Source organism: Myotis yumanensis, unplaced genomic scaffold (assembly GCF_028538775.1).
Source record: "Myotis yumanensis isolate MYYU_CA2020_CCGP unplaced genomic scaffold, mMyoYum1.0.hap1 SCAF_5, whole genome shotgun sequence".
In the NCBI taxonomy this organism is placed as follows: Eukaryota; Metazoa; Chordata; class Mammalia; order Chiroptera; family Vespertilionidae; genus Myotis; species Myotis yumanensis.
The window spans coordinates 38,219,696-38,238,567 of record NW_027223756.1 but is presented as its reverse complement, the minus strand read 5'-3'; the positions used below and the strand labels follow the sequence as shown (position 1 = coordinate 38,238,567).

Here is an 18,872-nt window from a genome sequence, read left to right as displayed (position 1 = left end):
TGTTGCACCGTGTCAGTTACATTGTAACAAAAGTGCTGCCGCTCCTCCAGCCCGCACTCAGGCCCGCCCGCCGCCAGCTGTCGCCGACATGGAATCCGTGGCCAGCAACATCCAGGTTCTGCTGCAGGCGGCCGAGTTCCTGGAACGCCGCGAGAGAGGTGAGGCGGAACCCTTGGCTGGACCCCAGGCGGCGACCTTGCTGACATGGGCCTGGGTTAGTCTTGGCTCCCAACTTGGAGGATGCATACCTGGCTTTAACGCAGTAGCCCCGGGGCACCCCCGTCTTAAAATGGAGAGGAGTCCTCGGTCGGTCGGGCTGGCGGGTGTTGGGGATATGGTCCTAGCGCCCAAAGCCCTCGCTGACCGTGCCATGCCAGGGGCGCCCGCTGGGACCAGCTCCAGCCTGACGCCGACGCGGGCTCTCTCTGGCAGAGGCTGAGCACGGATACGCGTCCCTGTTCCCGCACCGAAGTCCAGGCCCCGTCCACAGAAAGAGGAAGGGATCCCCCCAAGCTCTTGGCGCGTTGGACAGTGGGCGGTGAGGAGGGCGAGGGGCGACGGGGAGGGGGGATGGGCGCTGTCCCTCCTCAGCCCACTTCCTCCTTGTTGCTTGCGCCTTCTGGGCCAGGTACCTACTCTGGAGACATTCAAACCCCTCCCCTTCCTCTAAACACACCCCTCTATTCATTCAAAGACTATTTCTTGAGCTCCCCTGATGTGAACAAGGCAGTTCTGGGTCCGGCTTTCACTCACACTCCTATTCTCCACCTATCACATCACTCACTTTCCCCCCCAGGCTTCCTCCTTTTCTCTCTTCATCTCCACCCTTTACACAAGCTGTTCCCTCCAATTTGAGTGTCTTTCTCCACTACCTGCTTTGGGTAACCTGTGTTTCTGGCTCAGCTCAACTGTCACCTCTGTTTGCACTCCACAGCTACCTGGGCAGGCCTCTTTCAGCATTTGCCCCCCAGCCCCACCCCCTACCAGCTCCCCATGAGTCTCTGCCTCCACCTGGCAACTCAGGTGCCAGAGGCCAGCACAAGGTTGCCATATTGTGCTAGATTGGGGCAGAGATCTGCAGTGGATTTCGAGCCTCTGGGAACGTGGGACTGAGGGTGTGGGCAGCAACTGATGGCCCCTCACCCCATCCTCTCTGGCATTGGCAGGTCTGTGCACAACGAGCTGGAGAAGCGCAGGTGAGTCCCAGCCATGCCCTGACAGCATTGGGCCTCAGGGACTGTCTTCCTCTGGCCTTCCCTCCCCTGTCAGCCCTCTAGCTAGCAAGGCTGGGCTGGCACTGCCCTCCAGACCCCTTCCCCTGCAGGAGGGCCCAGCTGAAGCAGTGCCTGGAGCAGCTGAAGCAGCAGATGCCCCTGGGGGCTGACTGTGCCCGATATACCACACTGAGCCTTCTGCGCCGGGCCAGGATGCACATCCAGGTAGGGAGCTACCTCTGCACCCAGGAGGTTACCAGGACATGTGGAGAGGTGTAGCAGGGAAGGGCTCAGGTGACACACTGGGGAGAGGGGCCCATTGTGCTTAATTTTGTTAAATGGGAAGAAAAGCAAAAAATAACTCAGGATTTATTGGGCAAATGATGTTAAGCTTCATTTGCCCAATAAATGTTCACTGTTGTTGTTACAGCTATTACTACCTCTATTTCAACTGTGAGGCTCTGGGCCAGGCACTTAACCTCTCTGGACTTCCTTTCCTCCTCTGTATGGGGAGGCATGCCTGTTGAAGATAATGTGATGGGTCGTGTGTAAGGGTCCCTTAGACTGTAGAGGACTGGTCCTCGCTCTTCCTCTCCCCATCCTTCAAGGTCTCCTGTTCTGGGCAGTCTGTCCTGAAGCCACTTTGGGAGGTAGCTCCAGAGGCCAGGAAGCCTAAAGGACGGGATGGCAGTCACCATTTTCCCGAGGCTCTTGCTGCTGCCCCCTGGCGGACATGAGTAGTGTGTGCAGACTCAAAGCCCCAGGCAGCCCCAGAGAGGGGATTAGGAGGGGCCTTGGAAATAGAAGAGGCCTTTCTTGCCCTCTCGGTTCTTCAGACAGAGGAAGAAATGGAGGGACAGATTCAGAACCCAGGCCCAGGTCCCCTGACTTGCATTCTTTCCCTTAAGAAGTACTGAGCACCTGCTCTGCTAGGCCATTCTAGGTATCTGGGCTGTGACAGACAGATGGATATGCCATGTAGTAAATAAATCACAGTGTGGGAACTGTCTGCACTGTCCCAGAGGTGCCTGCATTCCCCTCATGGTGCCTGATTAACACCCTAGCTCAGTGGTCACAAGCCACATGCGGCTCTTTGGCCCCTTGAGTGTGGCTCTTCCACAAAATACCATGTGTGGGCGTGCACGTACAGTGTGATTGAAACTTCGTGGCCCATGTGCAGAAGTCAGTTTTCGGCCTGGGCGAGTCTATTTTGAAGAAGTGGCATTAGAAGAGTGGGGGGTGGACATATAGAGAGGATGAACGAAGGAGATAGACGAAACAAGTATACAAGACGAGTGTGGATGGGAGAGTTGGAAGGGGTCGACCTCAGCGAATGTACCTCAATCAGATTGAGAATGTTTTTAGCAAAGGCCAGCTTAGGAGTACCCTAATTAAGTTAAAAACAATGTACCTACCTATATAGTTTAAGTTCAAAACATTTGGCTCTCAAAAGAAATTTCAGTCGTTGTACTATTGATATTTGGCTCTGTTGACTGATGAGTGTGCTGACCACTGCCCTAGCTGAACAGCAGCCTGTTTCTCACGTGGGGCTTGCCTGGCCTGGGTCTTGGAGGGATGGTATGCCCCTCAAGTGCAGACTGGTGGGTGGGCAGGACCTGTGGATTGCTCCTTCCTGAAGCCCCATCACCTCGCCCTGTACTCCCTGCGTCCTGTTCCGCCTTGCCTTAGGATTTCTTTGCTGCACATAGATCTGTCCAGGTGCCTTTTCTGCTGAAAACCTTTCATGGCTCCTGACAGGATAGTCTCAGTCCTTACTTCCTGTGAACTCAAGGCCCTTCACCACTCAACTGCTGCCACTGGCTGCTTTTGTAGTCTCAACTCCTCCCTGTTCCCCACCAAGAGCCGAATTCTAGGTGCTCTTCCTGGCCTCCCTCTGCCTGAGTGCTTCTCCTCCCCCATCTTCACCTGAGCAGCTGTCACTCATCCTTCCACACTCAGTCCCAATGTCCCTTCCCCATGCTCTCCTTCTTGTTGACTGCAGGCTCCTGCCTGCCGAGGGCTCCGATGGGACAACTCTTGGTCTTTGAGTTCCTAGTACTCGGGGCTGGCAGAGCTCTGGTAGGGGTGGTGGGGGAGAGGGGGCAAATTAATGATGAAAAAGCCTTAGGGTTCCTAGGAGGGTCTTGACCAGGAGTTACAAACTGGTAGCCTTTGTTTAGTCTACAGTTTCCTAAAAGTTTAGCTACTTGGCAGCACTTAAGAGGACATTTGACATGAAAAATCTGACTTTCCGGCTCTCTTAAAGACACCGAGAGATCGGACCACACTGGGCCTCTTTCCACGTGATTGATTGGAACCTGGAGGTGGCTGCCTCCTTCAGCTGGCGTTCACACTTGCCATCATGTCACAGCCCCTGCCACACCCCATCCCTGTTGCTTGATACCAGCACTCATCACTCCACATCTCCCATCTAGGCCTCACCTGACGAAACCCTGAAGTTCTTTTGAGACTGTTGCCCTCCCTCCCCTGCCCAGCTAGACAGAACTCACGGGCCATTTACATGGGACAGAAAGGCCTGATTCCCTGGAGGATGTGGAGGTAACCCTTTGGAGCCCAGGTTTAGTGAGCCTCTGTCTGGAACAGGCAGTCACCAAGTGGCCATGACCTGCTGCTGAGTTATGCTGGGTTGAGGCCCAGGCCCCAGGCAGCTGACCCCAGCCCTTTGCTCCTCTGGAATCCACAGAAGCTGGAGGAGCAGGAGCAGCGGGCCCAGAGGCTCAAGGAGCAGCTGCGCAGCAAGCAGCAGAGCCTGCAGCAGCAGCTGGAGCAGCTCCGGGCGCCGGTGGGGGCTGGTGAACGGGAGCGGCTGCGGGCAGATAGCCTGGACTCCTCAGGCCTCTCCTCTGAGCGTTCTGACTCAGACCAAGGTGAGTGTCCTGAAGTGGAGGGTGGGGTGGGCCAGTGGGCCAGGTCTCCTGACTAGACCTGTCCCTGTGCAGAGGAACTGGAGGTGGACGTGGAGAGCGTGGTGTTCGGGGGTGAGGCCGAGCTGCTGCGGGGCTTCAGTGCGGGCCAGGAGCACAGCTACTCACACAGCGGCGCCTGGCTATGACCCTTGCCACCCCAGAGCGTGCCTCTGCCCTCAGACCACCCTCTGCTCCACTCAGCCGGGCAGGAGCCCTCCCCAAGCCTCAAGGGCTGCTCAGTCACCTCCTGTTGGAATGGACTAAAAGGACCTTTGCGTGGGAGCCCATGCTCCTCCTGCCCCTCCGCTGGCTGCTGCAGTGCCTCCGAGGGGAGAGGGGAGGGGGCCTGGCCTCCCCTGAGCCCAGCACGACAGGCAGCTTAGGCCTGGGCCACCCTTCCAGGCCTTTTTTGTAGCACTTGGTTCTGTTGTCCCCACAGGGACAGGAAGCCTCTTGGGCCCATCTCCACTTTTCTTCCTAGACAAGGCCCCCTGGCCTTTGCCCCATAGATACTGTACAGTGTTTTCATTAAAAGGCTTTCATCATTTCCTGCCCATGGTCTTGCCTGATGAAAATGGGGAAACTCCAGCCACAAAATGGGAAAGAGGAAATGAGATCAGTCACTACAACTAACACTGTTGACTGCCGCAGTGCCCCTTTAATCCTCACAGCTAAGCCGTCTTTCCCCACTTTGCAGGTGGGACTGAGGCCAAGTGATAGGACTTGCCTGAGGCCCAAAGCCAAGATATAGTGGAGTCAAGATTCGAACCAAAGCTTTCCGACTCCACAGCTGGGGCTGATTGAATTCAACAAGTATTTATTGAGTGTCTATTATGAGCTAGATATTGTTCCAGATACTTGGGATGCAGCAGAGAACAAAACGAAGGTCCCTGCCCTCATGGAGCTTACAGTCTAGTGTTTATGACCACTTTGCCTGAATGCTGTCCGTGACCCTGGGCAAATCTCTCCTCAGCTATCCAATGCAGGAAGCAGGCCTGGCTCAGACACGGATAACAGGTCCGATGCACTGTAGATGCCAAACGGATACCACCTCCAACCCACTACCCAGAGAGTAGATCAGGCTGGAAGTTGACTTTTAATAATAAAATACAGGGGGAGGGCAGAGGGAGTGCAGCAGGTGGTGTGGTGTGCTGCCACACAGGGTCTGCGCTGGCTACACGAACTGCTGCTGCTGCTGCTGCTTCTTGGTGGCTGCCTTGCTGGCAAGGTCCTTGGCCTTCTCTGTAGCTGCCAGTGCCGTCTCCTTTGCCTTCTCCTTGGCTTCCTTGGCTGTCTCAACAAGGGTTTTGGAAGGGGTCTCACCTGCAGCAAAGGGCAGGAGGCTGGCTTCAGAGGATGCCAAGAAGACCCACCTAATCGCTCCCTACAGCATTCACTTCCTGCAAGCCAGGCCCTATCGGGAAGGCGGTATTTGCCCAGGAGCAGATGAGGAGTCCCAGGCTTAGAGAGGAGCAGTGACAGCCCCAGGTTCCACACCAGTCAGGGCACCTAGGACTTGACCCCGACCTGTGCCTGGGAGGTTCTCACCTTGCAGCTTGGCCAAGATGTACTCAAAACCCTTCATTGACTTGGTCACATTGCTTTTGAACCGGGCGAGACCAAATTCCTGGCAAAAGATGAGAAGGGGAAGGATTCTGAGCTGCCCACTGACCCCCAGCCCAGTCTCTATGTCAAATGCCCTGGGCCTCAGAGCCCTAGCACTCCCACAGTGCTGCTCACCTGGACAGCTCTGGAGACGCCAAATAAGCTAGAGGAGACCCAAGCTTCCCGGTGGATTTCGGTCCAGCCGCTGTTATCAGAGTTCACACAGTAAACACATCGTTCCTCCACCACCTGTGCAGGGAGTCAGGCCAACCACAATTGTGTGGGATTCTTTCAATTTGCCAACTTCACATAAATTTGATCTCCTGCCTCTTTTCACGAGGTAGAATAAAATGAAAATCCATTCATTTCCCTAATGCACCCCAAGCTGCATTTACAGAAGAACAAGAACATTAAAGTCATTGTGCTCTCTCTAATCTTTCCTCTGACCCTTTAAACTAGAAGGCACATGGAATAGTAGAGGGTCTTCCAGCTCATCCTGCCCCTGGATTTGGTTTTGTAGCTTTGCCTGGTCATGAGTAGAGTTTTCAGCCTGTCTTCCACCTGTTGCAGCTCTTGAGCTCACTGGAAGTCCAAATAAAAATGGAAATCTGGCAATTGTCACAGCTCTCATCAGCGAGGAAAAAGTAGATCGGTACTTCCAATAGAAACCTTCAAAGACCTGTCTCACAGCTGGACTGAAAGACATTTCGTACAGCAGGACCACTATCTTGGTAACAGAAAACAGAGGTAGTGCCCTCAGGGGAGTATGCTGGGGGGCGTCAGATAACCCTGGGGCAGTGTATTAAGTTGCCAGCTCATTCTGTGGCCTTGTAGGACACTTGCCCTCTTTGAACCTAACTTTTCTCTTTGCACAAGAGTTATGCCCCCCCACCCTCCCAGGGTTACTGTGAAGATTAAGTGAGAAAGAGAATGAAAGTTTTCTGAAAGCTTCAGAATATTCATACGTGAGAAGATATTGTAGAGTGTTCCTTAAACCAGCGGTTGCCAACCGGTGGTCCATGAGGTCTGAAAGGTTGGCAACTGCTGCCTAATTTAAAACATGTATTTTCAAGTGTTTTTGTTTTCTTAAATTAAATCAAATTTATTGGGGTAACATTGGTTAACATGAACATACAGGTTTCAGGTGTGGGTTTCTAGGTTATAAGATCTGTATATTGCACCTTGTGCCCATCACCCATCAAGTTTTAAAGACAAGAGAGCAAAGGTATATAGAACCTCTTTTCCCTAGACTCTTAGGCAGAAATCCATGATGTAAGACACATAAGAGTGTTACTCCTTTAGTCCACATGGGGTACGGGGCCCAGATCCGCTCCTTTCTGAGGCACACCCAAGGCATCCTCATGGCTTGATGGGTTCCTCTTTGAAAACCACTGCCTCCCTCCCTCAGCATCACTGGCTCCCTAGCCATACTATCTGGAGTTCTGAGGGACCAAGGGAGTCTCACCATCAGCCGGGCGTGGTTGATGTTCCAGGTGAAGGTGGTCATGGTCTGGTTCTGTGGGTCCACAATAGAATCCTCCAGGATGTACACTGAGTGAGCGACATTGGCAGGAAACAGTCGCTCGGCCCAGCGGGGCATCCTGTTGGTCTTGGTCAGGAGTCTCCGGGACAGGAGCTTCTGGTCAGGGGTCACCTCCCGGTGCACTATGTCTTCCGTCAAGACATGTTTGCTGCAGGTGTCAGGAGGAAGGTGACCCTCAGGAGCCTGCCCTGAGCCTGCCTGCTGCGGCTCCCATCTCTAGCCTCCTGGCCCAGAATGGCCAGGCCTTCCCTCAGACTTGCAGTGATGTGTGTTGTGGTGCATTCCCTTGAACCTATCCCAGGGCAAATTCCAACTCCCGCCCTCTCCTTGACCTGGATTCCTGGGCTTTCCGGCGTGGCCGGCCTTCATGATTTATTGCACCTGCACCGCTGGAGAGAGCCACAGCAGAGGAGGAGCGCGTCTGGAATTGCAAACCCGGGACCCCTCCCAATTCCTGTGCGGCCGCCTCTTCCTGTCTCGCCACCCAGAGAACCTTGGACTAGGGCCTCAAGGAAACCACCGCCCAGGCCCTCCTCCTTCCAGCACCTTGCAGGCCTGGCCACTTCCTCCAGAGGGTCCTCTGGCCCCCAAGGCGGCCACGGTTCCGGCCATCCCCTACCTTGGACTCGATGTGGAGTCCTTCCCGGTCCCACATTCCGATCTCCAAACGGCGAGGGGGCGGGGTTGCTCCTTCCTCGGCTACGTACCTGTAGGGATTCGGGTACCGCTGCCAGAAGGCAGCGAACACTTGGTCCCAGGAACTCCGGAGCACGCTGTGGCCCAGGAAATACTTCACCATTGTCCCGGCCGGGCGGGGTCAGCACCCGAGCAGCATCAGGGGTGCAGAGCCTGGGGGGCACGCGGAGGCCAGGCCGGGGCTCGGCGCACGCCCGCCAGGCACCAGTTCAGTCACCGCCCCACTGCAGCCCAACAGCAGCCGCCGCCATGAGGAGTTGTCGGGCCGCCCGCCACTTCCGGCGCAGATTCGCTGTACCCACCACTTCCGGCGCCTGAGCACGTGACCCTCGGTCCCTCCCTTCTCTGCCTACTCCCCCTGCGGGAGCCGCGTCGCTGCGAGCAGACCTGGGCTGGAGCGGCCCCCCAGCTCGGTGGGGAGTCCGTCCGAGCCGGGCGGCGGAGTGCGGCGCCGTTGAGGGCGCTGCCCAGCACGCTCCCAGGCCGCCCGGGCCCTGGGCTCTTGGAAGGATCAGCGCCCGGGGCCGAAGAGCGGGGACAGGCGGGCGCTGCCGGAGCGCGAGCCCGACGTCGTGTCTGGAGCGGTAGTGACTGGGGCTTGGGCGCCGCCTGCCCGGGCGGAGATCCGGGTTTACCTAGCGCGGGGCCCAGGGCCCTGACGCGGGTGAGGCGGCCCCGAGAGCATGAGCGGGCAGCGCGTGGACGTCAAGGTGGTTATGCTGGGCAAGGAGTACGTGGGCAAGACGAGTCTGGTGGAGCGATACGTGCACGACCGCTTCCTGGTGGGGCCCTATCAGAACGTGAGTGCGCCTCGCGGTCCGGCGCGGGTGGGAGGTAGCCCGCCCCCGCGATTCTCATTGCTTCCCCCTGGTTGCAGACCATCGGAGCCGCCTTCGTGGCCAAGGTGATGTCTGTTGGAGACCGGACAGTGACTTTGGGTATTTGGGTAAGTCCCCTGGGCAGGTAGTCCTTGGGAATATCTATTCTTAGGCTTAGTCCTCTCTATTCGTGTCTTATTTGTGGCCTTAGAGAGGCAATTTCTCTCCTCTAGACCCCCGTTTAAAAATGGGGGTCTGGAGGACGTATTAGTTTGCAGTCTTGGGGAGAAGCTCAGTAACTCAGGCCAAGGCTGAGCTTCTCCTGCCCTTCAGGACACAGCAGGCTCTGAGCGCTACGAGGCTATGAGTCGAATCTACTATCGAGGTGCCAAGGCTGCCATCGTCTGCTATGGTAAGGGAGGTTCTCGTTTGCTCCTCAGACAAGGGGTGGGTGCCAGGCTGGCCTTAGCGACTAGCCCCCGACCTTTGGTTGTTTCCTGTCTGCCCTATACCAAGACCTCACAGACAGCAGCAGCTTTGAGCGGGCAAAGTTCTGGGTGAAGGAACTGCGAAACCTAGAGGAGGTAGGTGGCCAGACCTTACCAGAGAACCAGGGGCTGGGGCTCTGGTGGTCTGTGTGGATTACCCTGACCTCGTCTTCTGCTTCAGGGCTGTCAGATCTACCTGTGTGGCACCAAGAGTGACCTGCTGGAGGAGGACAGGCGGCGTCGACGTGTGGACTTCCATGATGTCCAGGACTATGCAGACAGTAGTTGCTTCTCAGTTGCTGGGGGTGGGGGAGGGAAGTGGCTGTTTGGGTGGGTCACAGAAAATAGGGACTGTTTGGCTACCATGGCCAGATCGCCTGGGAAAGCTTTCAGGCTTCCCTGAACCTGTGTGGTCCAGAAGACTTCCCCTTTGTCTGTGTCCACCCGATTCTCAGATACGAGGCTTTAGTTGCTTTTCTTTACAGATATCAAAGCTCAGCTCTTTGAAACATCCAGCAAGACAGGCCAGAGTGTGGGTGAGTGCTGTCCTGGGCCTCACAGCAGAACAGGCAGGGGCACCAGTGGAAGCAAAGAGCCTAGAGGGCTGTGTCACTGGGTGATCCCAGGGCTCCTGGCATTGGGCCTTCACTGATCGCCTTTTTTCCTGCCAGACGAGCTCTTCCAGAAAGTGGCAGAGGATTACGTCAGTGTGGCCGCCTTCCAGGTGATGACAGGTGTGTACTTCCCCTAGCTTCTCTGGAGATTTCCTCTAGGCCCCTTTCACGTGTGTTACCTGATCCCCCAACAGAATGGTGCTGAGCTGCCACCTCTCTCTTTGACAGAGGACAAAGGCGTGGACCTGGGCCAGAAGGCAAACCCCTACTTCTACAGCTGTTGTCATCACTGAACCACCACTTACTTGGCCTGGGGAATCAAAGGAATTCCCCCAGGGGCTGGACCTAGTTCTTGTCTGGGCTTGGGTGGTCAAACATGTCAGTTACCCCCAGTCCCCATGGCAGCAGAGGTGGCACCTGTCTGTGGTGGCCCATGGAACGTGCAGCATTGGGCTGACTGATGGTTATCAGGAGGGTAAAGGCTGATTTGGACTCCAGGCTTCTTCCCTGGACAGCACTGTGTCTGCAGATAACTTAAGTGGCTTCTGATTTGTAAATAAAATCAATGCACTGTGAATCACACTCAGCCCCTTTCTTAGGCCTCACTTCTAATATGATGTCTCCTCCCAGCCCTAATTTTCCTTTGGAAACCAAGTTAACTAAAGCCCAGGGTTGCAGCTGAGATAATGGAGAAACAAAAGAGCCTATTCTGTGCTTTAGGATGGTGAGAGGCTAGGATTGGGACAGAGCAGAACTCACAATTCCTTCTTGGTGCTAGGAAGAGCAAAGCAAGCACTTAAGTGCTGTCCAGAGATCAAAGGACCAAGCACTTCTTCCTCAGACTGGTTCTACCGCACCTGTCACATCATACCTCTGGCTCATATCCTCAGCTTCCCATCAGCACCTTACAATGTGGTTTAATGGTAGCAATATCATAGTTACTACAATACACAAAATTCTTTTGGGTCCAAATTGGGATCTAATTCAGATACTTAGAAAAGGGACTTAAACTCAGCCTGAATTTATCTGTAAAATGAGGTAACCACTGCCCAGTTGAGGACTGTGAAGATCATGAAGGAAACGTAACTTTGACTAAATGCTTATCTTCCCTGAAGGGGCAGGAAGTTCAAGACTAGGTCGGAAGGGGAGGCAGACTCCAAGGTTGCCTCAAATTTTATTTTTGGACCTTGGAGGACCAGGTGTTAACTGTAAACAGGGCTGACACTTCCTATTCAACTAAAAGGAAGTATATGACAGTCCTTTCCTGTATGGAGGCTTGGCCCCTTTGTTTCTGCTTTCCTGCCTTAGACTGGGTCCTCTGTAATACCCAGCACCTGCCTCTGAACTAAAAACTTGGCCAAGATGGTCAGACTCACACTCAGGAAGTCATTTGGTTCTACTTCCTTTTTAAAAACCAATTCCTCAAAATACCCTTACTTCATGGGTGATGACTTCCTGTATAGAGATGAAAACACCAGCCACTCCCAAAAGAAAGACATTCTGGCACCTAATGACTACTGAGAGGAAACCCATACCACTCCCATGAGGTGCTTGGAAAAGTGCTCAGCTCCACTGTGTCCCACCTGGGCGTTAGTGCAGGGGCTGGCTTCTGCTCTCACCCCAAACCCACCCTCCCTCCTGTTGAGCTACATCTTCCCATCGACAACAAAACACAACACAGGGCAAGGGCCATAAGAGTAAAGTTAAACTTTACTTTACAGTAATTTTTTTCTATATACAAAGAATTACAGTACATGTTTATGGGGACTCCTAGCACAGGGCTCCCCTCTTTTCCACTAAAAGTTTCACTTACAGCTGACAATCTATGGGGGTGAGGAGCAAAAAAAAAAAAAAAAAAAGTGATGGACCTCAGCTGTTCCCCCCACACCCCTTTTCTTAAAAATATAAAGATAGATCTCTAGTGTCAGCTTGTTTCTTAGCCAAGACTTTGAAATCTGCTCTTCCATGAGCTGCTGTGTGCTGCACTCACCCATCTTCTACACACTCACCTACATGCACACACAGGCAGCACCCACCTCAGACCTGGTGACCACCTATTCTCTGCCGCTTCTTTGGGAGTCTAAAGCACCACAACCATTCATTTCTGCTCTACTCCCTGGGCTCTCCTGTCCACATAGCTTTGCTCAACTTCCAGAGTGTTAAACCCGAAGCCCCTCAATAGCCTGATGTTTGGAAAGTCATGGGAAGGAACCACTTAAGAATTTAACACGTGCTGTGTTTTGCTTATGTTGATAGGAAACATTTCTTTCCAGGCTGTAGATTTCTAATTAAACTTTCCACTTCCTTAAGAAAGAATACCTTTAATCTTCATAAGCAATAGAGGTTCCCACGAGAGTGAAAGAGGTAGAGAGGGGCAGAAGGTAACTGAGGGAGACCCCATACCTGGAGCTCTCTACCAACCAGAGGCTATGGACAAGGTAACACCAGCCCTGAAAAACTCAATGGCCACCCTCACCTGGACATGGCATCTCTTCCATCTCTGGATTGCGCTGGACCACTCCAGGATTGAGTACAGGCTTCACCGAGACTCTGCCCTCTCCTCTTAACAGAGCTTCAAAGAACTGTTCTACATAAAAATCTTTTCCTCCCAAACAGGAACTTGGGTTTCTCAAGTCACCAGTTCCTCAACCCTTGGCAGTGCTTATTTATACCAGGAAATTAGCACCATCGTTACATTTTTTTGTGTGTACAAAGCAATTATCTATTCTTATTTCAATTTATACTACAGCAATCTGGCCCTAGGAAGTTCAGCTGAGAGCTAACTGGCCACAGCCATGGAAAGTCTCATGCGGCTACCTAGTTGTAAATGATGTGGAATGTCCAAAACATGGAACAGCCTAAACATTATTTAGTAGGAAAGGGACTTGTGGCAGCTCCCTTCCTGCCGCGATCTCAGAGAGGTTACAACATTGGGCCACTCTGACAAACCCCAAGAAGATGACAATATCCCCCCATAAAAGCCTTAGGAGAAAAACCGTTTTGTAGGAGCTGAGGCCAACATCTGTCCATGTTTAGTGCTCTCCTAATTCCTCCACAGGGGAAGCTGCCTGGACCAGACTTCCTGCCAGTGTTCTCACAGGCGACCTGGGAGTCCAGCTCCAGTGAGTAGATGCTGCCAAACCTGTGAAGAATCACTGATGCACTTCATGCCCTGACTGTGGTGTGGGGTAGAGGATATGAAGAATACAATTATTTTCTTCAATGCCAAAGATGTAGGTTTGGTAGTTGTTCAGAAGAGGATCAACATAGTGATTTAAATCACCTCAAACTCAGTAACTTTAGGGAGACACAGACATTTAAAAACTTGGATGCTTTTGTAGCAATGAGAGCTATTTGCTATCACAATGGGTTGGCTTCAGTAGGAGAAGCAAAGAGGCTTTGAATTTAAACAGTATATATATATATATATATATTTTTTTTTTTCCTGACTTAACAGGGCTAGGAGAGGTATTTGTTCTCTAGCTACCTATGGAAGCTATGGCTTCCCCCTGGAAAAGGCTTCCTGGGAAAGTGGCTTAGAGGCATATTCTCGAGATCCCAGTTTCCAAGCACTTGGCCAAATACCAAAAATACCATCCTGCATAAAGATCAGGAATGTCTAAGAGAAAAGATTACCTTTTAATTTCCAACTCGCAATCCTTGGAGAAAAGGTCTTAGCACAGGCTCCAGGAGAGTCCTCAAGAGTAGTCACTCCCTCCCAGCATCATGCAATATCAGTTCCCAACAGTCCTGATTGTGCTTCTAATTGTATAGTGACTGCTTTCATGATTGGATGTTAATAATCTAGAATGAGATGCTGAGATCAGGGGGCCTCACAGTTGAAATTCTAGGTTCCATTCAAACTGAGAGTCTTTCCAAATGGCACCCAGAAAGCCTGGCACTCCATCCATTTAGATAAAGAACTGCCTCCTACCCCGTAAACCAAGCATAGCTCAATTGTTTTCCCAGGCAGGTCTGGAAGGAAGTATTCAGTGAGTGGTGGAAAATGGAAAGGACCAAAACAAACCCTTTATAAAGTGGTCAACCATGGCCCACCTTTTCCTCACTCCTTCCTGTCCCATGAGACATGTCTAGAGTGGCTATCAAGAAAATTACCTACCAAAGCCTACTTCAGAGAAGCTATTTTAGGATTGAACTTCTCCATTTACAAATTTTTACAAAGCCTGCACAACCCCCCACCACAAAAAAAATTCACAGTTTATTCCATTAAACAAAGAACTACGGTAATTTAACACACAACATAGTGAAAGGAGATTCTGACAGTGCAGTGTGGATACTTTTTCTGATCGCAACTACAGATGACAGGAGAGAAAAGGGCACAGGACTGGCACCAAGCAAACCCTACTCGTACAACCTAAGAGATTAGGGGAAAAGACCTACTAGCTGCAGTTATATACTTATTATTCTCACACATGATAAATACTTGATATAATGAACTTTAACGTTCTGGGTGGATTTCTTTAAAAATATCTTTTCCATGGTTTAAAATTTTTAAAAAAGAAAATAAGATACTTTGTTTTCTCTTCCTTTTCAACCAAGAGCTTTTCTTCTCTGATGATGTGGGAAGAGAGTTAGGATGAAAATGGAGAACTAGGCAGGTGGAATTTACAGAGGAGATTCCGAGGTCTAAGTGAGATGCAAGGATAGGCCCCTAAACTCGGGGCAGCCCTGCCCAGCCTTGTGCCTCTGCCTGAGTTCAAGTGTCTCAATCCCAGAGACCCACTTTGGGAAATAAAAGCAAAGTCTTTTTAATTTTTATATAAAGCGCAAATGCTTCTGTAACTATCATTCCCTCCTTTAGAGTGATTAGAGTAGCCTCACTAGGAACTCAGGAGGAAACTGGGACAAAATACAGACTCCTGTTGATATAAAAGCCATAACTGAGACAGAATGGTTAGGAGACATTTGGGCCAGATGGCCTGTTGGCTAAAGCTGCTGGCTAAGTTGGCAAAGCAGATAGGTAAACACATTTGGTCTAGGGACAAAAGAGACATGGATGAATGGGAAGAAACTGGCCAAACAGCACTTCCTGTTGGCAGTCAGTGAGCTGGGTGAATGGTAGGGCAGGGTAGCACCAACAGATTTCCCAGCCCTTGAGCCCCAGCTCAGGGCAGCAGTAACAGATAATCAGCAGTTATGAGGAGTCTACTCTTAGACTGGACCTTTCTCTAAATGCCACATCTTGCCAGTCATAAAGGAAGGGTTATGGTTGCCTTTAAACTTGAGTCAGCAGGCAAGTCCTCTCAACACAGAGCACAATTCTCAGGGGAGGGTGGTGAAATCTACTAGTGAAGAAGAGGACTCCCTCCATTCAGGCAGGAGAGCAAAGGATCAGAAGAGAAGTCATTTTCTGTCAGGATCTGGCACCCTCCCTGAGCTGGTGGTGGATCTAGCTCAGAGCTTGCTAGAGATACCTAGGTCCACTGCCCAAGACTCTGAAATCTGAAAGCACCTGAGTGTGTGGAGGACTGGCATAGGGTGGATTGATGTAAAAGGAGGAAAATGGGTAAAAAAGAAAGATAAGCTTGCCAATTGCCTTCTTACACTATGGGAAAGCTACATCATTGTAGAGCCCAGCCTCCCCACAACCAGCTATTCCACCACGTATAGATCTTCAGACAGAAGCAGTGGTGGTGGCTGCCCAGCCAACAATCTCACTTGGCCTCTGCAGCCCACCCTGCCTGTAGCCAGCTGCATGAGCACACATGCATGCACATGCACACATGCACACCGAGCCCAAGGAAACTTACTCAATACAATCATTTCTGGGACCATGCCCCAGGGCCCCTCAGAACTTCATGTTATTTCCTGGTCAAAGGTTCTTAAAAACAGCCTAGAAACCCAGGCAGGCATGTTAGGCTCATAAGAATCAGGTCTTATTTATCTCTGTATCTCCTATCAGTGACCAGCACCTGGCCTAGCACACATGAATGCTCAAGAAATTGCCACTGGTTTGAATGGGTATCAGTTCCTCCCAAGGGTTCATCAGGTGCCCTCAGTGGGGCTCTGTAGGCATGGAGAAATAGCATCAAAAGCCCCTCTACCTTCCAACCTGACCAGCGGAATTGAATCCCATGTTTGACTCCAAGTGGACTTTTTATTTCAAGGTGACCATTTAAGGGTTGAGGGAAAGAGACCCAAGTCTGTCTGTCTCCTTGGCTGAGACCCACTTGGATTTCCATACATGTTTCACATAACCACAAGCCCCCACTGGCTAATGTCACAAGAGTTCTGAGTGTTGGGATATAAAGAAAGAATAACAGTGAAAAGGTAGTGGGGTCTGTTTTATAAGGGAGGAGAATAATATTTCCCTCCTCCAAGAACCCTGGGGGTAGCTGGTCTGGTCATCTGACATTTACTGGTATTATTTCTGTTCTGACTCTGCATACTTGTGACTGGAAGGCGCCTGGTTAAGAGTTGGAAATGTGTTTTGCTCTGGTTTAGGGTCTTGCCCTCTTCCAAGAGACCAGCAAGTCTGTGCCAATGTCTGTGTGCTCCCAGAGGACCAGCAAGATGATGCCAGTGTGTGTCCAGCCAACATGGGCCAGAGCCCTGGCCCTGGTGAGGTCTTTCCTAAGGCCCAGGGACTCTGCTCTGTGGTTGCCAACTTCTTCTCTTCAGTGGAGAGGGAGGATGGGGCCTTCCCAAGAGGCCTGAAGGACTGCCCACTCTTGGCAACAAGTCCAGGTACTTGATGGCCTCCAGCCATCTGTTTCACCTGCTTCACCAGGCCCAGTGCTTGGCTGGGAGGCCCTGGGATCTGCTCAGCTCCTGCAGGTGCTCTTCCTGCAGCCTGAGTTGCTGACTCATATAAAAAAGCCTTGGCAGGGGATGGAGAAAGAAGTCTGGCTTGGGTGAGTGATTTAACAGCTTGCCAGGGGTGCTCCAAGGGGGCCACGGCTTTTCCAGGAGGCTGAAGGACAGGCTCTGACACACTGCCTCTCTCCACAGCTCGAGACATCTGCCCCAGACCTTTGCTGGCAAGCCATGAGCTGGACTCCAACACTGGCATCTTCTCATCAGCTTGTGGTGTGGCCTCATGAGGAGAAGCTGCCCGTTCTTTCTGGCGAGAAGTTAGGTCTATAAGATCCATCACCAAAGCAGCTCTGTTTTTTGACTGAGTATTCTGGTCCACGGGCCTCAGTGCTTTTTCTTTAGCTACCAGTGTCTGGACCACAGCTGATAGCACTTTGTCAGGAGGTGGAAATCTCTGGGTCAAAGAAGTATGGGATTTGTCTGGAGACCTGTCTGAAGTCTGGGGTTTGGGGCTGCTGGTGACGAGCAGTCTGTCTGATGGTGGAAGTCTCAGGACAGTAGGGACTGGGGTTTTCTCCAGTGACTGGGGCCTTGGGCTGGCAGCACCTATGGATTTATCCAGCCTTGGGTCAGCTGCCCCTAGAGGTCTTTCCAGTGGTTGGGACCTGACTGAGGGTGAAGAGCTTGGGCCAGTCACTGGAGAGGGTTTGTCAGATAGTTGAGTTCTTGGTCCTCCCACTATAGATGGCCTGTCCAATGACTTCTGGCTGGATACCAAGGACTGGGGTTTGGCCCCTGACCCAGCAAGGGTCCTGACCCTTTCTACAGGCTGGGGCCTGGAGTCAGTTCTGTCAGGAGGTCTTTCAGGCGGCGGTGGCCTCTGACAAGTCCCTGCCAGAGTTTTTTTGGACAGTGACAACGTCTGGTTGGCTTCAGCAGGTGGCTTGTCCAACATCTTGGGCCCCTGAGCAGCTACTCCTGATGATTGTTGCTCTGCCAGGTGAGTGTTTGGGCCTGGAGTCAGTGGTACCGGGGGAGGCACATACTCACGGATCTCCCCAGGTTCCAAAGGGTTGGGCCCACAGGGGTCGTGCTCAGTACAAGACAGACGTCCATCCAGTTTGGAGATGAAGAGCATCCCTTCCCGATGCTGCTTGCAAAAGGAGCTAGGACACATCTCGCAGAAGGAGGCTGCTTCCTTCCCACAGATGTCACACTGATGCCAAGGACACTCCCATTTCCCTGAAACACAGATGTGAAACAAGAGCTTAAGAAAACAAGAGATGGGCGATGGCTTTGGAACCAGGTCAAAGGAGTGATTTCAAACTGCCCTGTTCTACAGATAGCTCATGCTTCCCCAGCGCCAGGATCTCAGCTTCCTCTTCTGCACAACCGCATATAAAAATAACTGCCAGTATCAAGTAGCAACTAAGCATCAACTAAATATACAGGCAGGAGTAATTTCTTATTTCTATTATTTCTATTTCTAGCAAGGAATAAGACCCCAAAGCTCCCCTTACATCAAGCATGTCAAACTCGTGGCCCAAGGGTCACATGCTGCCCACAACAAATATTTTTGTGGCTCAGCCAATGTAATAGTATGTTAAGAAATGTTTTAATAAAAATTTCGTAACTTAAATTTTTACAGTATCCTTTTATACATAATTATTAATAACGAACTACAACGTTCACTAACGACTGATTACTATAATTGTGTTCCCTTACGCACCTTACGCTCAGGCGCAACATTTCACTCCACTAATACTAGCAGTGAATATTTTAGCAGCTGACTGCCACATCATTAGTCTTATATTGACTTGTTGAGTGTGCGCAACAGGAAATATTTTGCTTTCGGAGAACAAGAAAAATAGATTTATTTGTGTTACACTTATTATTTTGTGCAGTTATTCCGTGTCTGGTAAGTTAATGTTCAAGAAAAAAACATTAATTTTTATTAAAACGGTCTATTATTTTATGTTAATGATTACTCATTTATTTCAGCCCTTTGTATTCAGCATGTTTCTATTGAAATAAACCTACGTTTCTATGAAAACTGAAGCTTTTTTTTTTTGCGGCCCACATAAACTTAAACCTTGTTTATTTGGCCTGTGTTAGCCTTTGAGTTTGACATGCTTCTCTTAGATAAAATATGAGGATATTACTTTCATATTTTGCAAACTCCTTTTGTCC

The 18,872-nt window shown here is 51.3% G+C and overlaps 4 protein-coding genes across 8 annotated transcripts in view; 2 read left to right on the top strand and 2 right to left on the bottom strand.

The window, feature by feature from the left end:
- On the top strand, window positions 1-4,751 carry MXD3 (MAX dimerization protein 3). 2 transcript variants are annotated; one of them, XM_070417183.1, is made up of 6 exons: window positions 1-158; window positions 433-538; window positions 1,167-1,196; window positions 1,325-1,439; window positions 3,919-4,102; window positions 4,175-4,377. In XM_070417183.1, the coding sequence occupies exons 1-6, from the start codon at window positions 89-91 to the stop codon at window positions 4,285-4,287; spliced, it is 618 nt and encodes a 205-aa protein (XP_070273284.1). In that variant the 5' UTR covers window positions 1-88; the 3' UTR covers window positions 4,288-4,377. The 2 variants fall into 2 exon arrangements, with proteins under 2 accessions (XP_070273284.1, XP_070273285.1); XM_070417184.1 differs by lacking the exons at window positions 1,167-1,196; window positions 1,325-1,439 and having other exon boundaries at window positions 4,175-4,751.
- Window positions 4,752-4,936: 185 nt separating this feature from the next.
- On the bottom strand, window positions 4,937-8,275 carry PRELID1 (PRELI domain containing 1). Its single transcript, XM_070415102.1, has 5 exons — window positions 7,997-8,275; window positions 7,212-7,437; window positions 5,882-5,995; window positions 5,690-5,768; window positions 4,937-5,464 (listed from the first exon to the last, which is right to left on the bottom strand). The coding sequence occupies exons 1-5, from the start codon at window positions 8,086-8,088 to the stop codon at window positions 5,316-5,318; spliced, it is 660 nt and encodes a 219-aa protein (XP_070271203.1). The 5' UTR covers window positions 8,089-8,275; the 3' UTR covers window positions 4,937-5,315.
- Window positions 8,276-8,329: 54 nt separating this feature from the next.
- RAB24 (RAB24, member RAS oncogene family) lies at window positions 8,330-13,303 on the top strand. 2 transcript variants are annotated; one of them, XM_070415103.1, is made up of 8 exons: window positions 8,330-8,785; window positions 8,863-8,931; window positions 9,137-9,215; window positions 9,320-9,387; window positions 9,473-9,572; window positions 9,777-9,827; window positions 9,963-10,025; window positions 12,964-13,303. In XM_070415103.1, the coding sequence occupies exons 1-8, from the start codon at window positions 8,669-8,671 to the stop codon at window positions 13,029-13,031; spliced, it is 615 nt and encodes a 204-aa protein (XP_070271204.1). In that variant the 5' UTR covers window positions 8,330-8,668; the 3' UTR covers window positions 13,032-13,303. The 2 variants fall into 2 exon arrangements, with proteins under 2 accessions (XP_070271204.1, XP_070271205.1); XM_070415104.1 differs by lacking the exon at window positions 12,964-13,303 and adding an exon at window positions 10,134-10,482 and having other exon boundaries at window positions 8,336-8,785.
- The window catches only part of NSD1 (nuclear receptor binding SET domain protein 1), a 143,703-nt gene continuing 136,428 nt past the window's right edge, over window positions 11,598-18,872 (bottom strand). For all 3 annotated transcript variants that reach the window (XM_070415100.1, XM_070415099.1, XM_070415101.1), the window contains exon 23: window positions 11,598-17,924. In XM_070415100.1, the coding sequence (XP_070271201.1) occupies window positions 16,291-17,924 (1,634 nt within the window). In that variant the 3' untranslated portion in view covers window positions 11,598-16,290. The remainder of the gene's footprint in view (window positions 17,925-18,872) is intronic.

Coding starts and splice junctions, on each gene's coding strand:
- MXD3 (XM_070417183.1), top strand. CDS start 89: ATGGAATCCGTGGCCAGCAACATCCAGGTTCTGCTGCAGGCGGCCGAG. Junction 159..432: donor CCTGGAACGCCGCGAGAGAG/GTGAGGCGGAAC, acceptor TCTCTCTGGCAG/AGGCTGAGCACGGATACGCG. Junction 4,103..4,174: donor GCGTTCTGACTCAGACCAAG/GTGAGTGTCCTG, acceptor GTCCCTGTGCAG/AGGAACTGGAGGTGGACGTG.
- PRELID1 (XM_070415102.1), bottom strand. CDS start 8,088: ATGGTGAAGTATTTCCTGGGCCACAGCGTGCTCCGGAGTTCCTGGGAC. Junction 7,438..7,996: donor CGGTACCCGAATCCCTACAG/GTACGTAGCCGA, acceptor TGACACCTGCAG/CAAACATGTCTTGACGGAAG. Junction 5,465..5,689: donor CATCTTGGCCAAGCTGCAAG/GTGAGAACCTCC, acceptor CCTTTGCTGCAG/GTGAGACCCCTTCCAAAACC.
- RAB24 (XM_070415103.1), top strand. CDS start 8,669: ATGAGCGGGCAGCGCGTGGACGTCAAGGTGGTTATGCTGGGCAAGGAG. Junction 9,216..9,319: donor GGCTGCCATCGTCTGCTATG/GTAAGGGAGGTT, acceptor CCCTATACCAAG/ACCTCACAGACAGCAGCAGC. Junction 10,026..12,963: donor CGCCTTCCAGGTGATGACAG/GTGTGTACTTCC, acceptor ATTCCTCCACAG/GGGAAGCTGCCTGGACCAGA.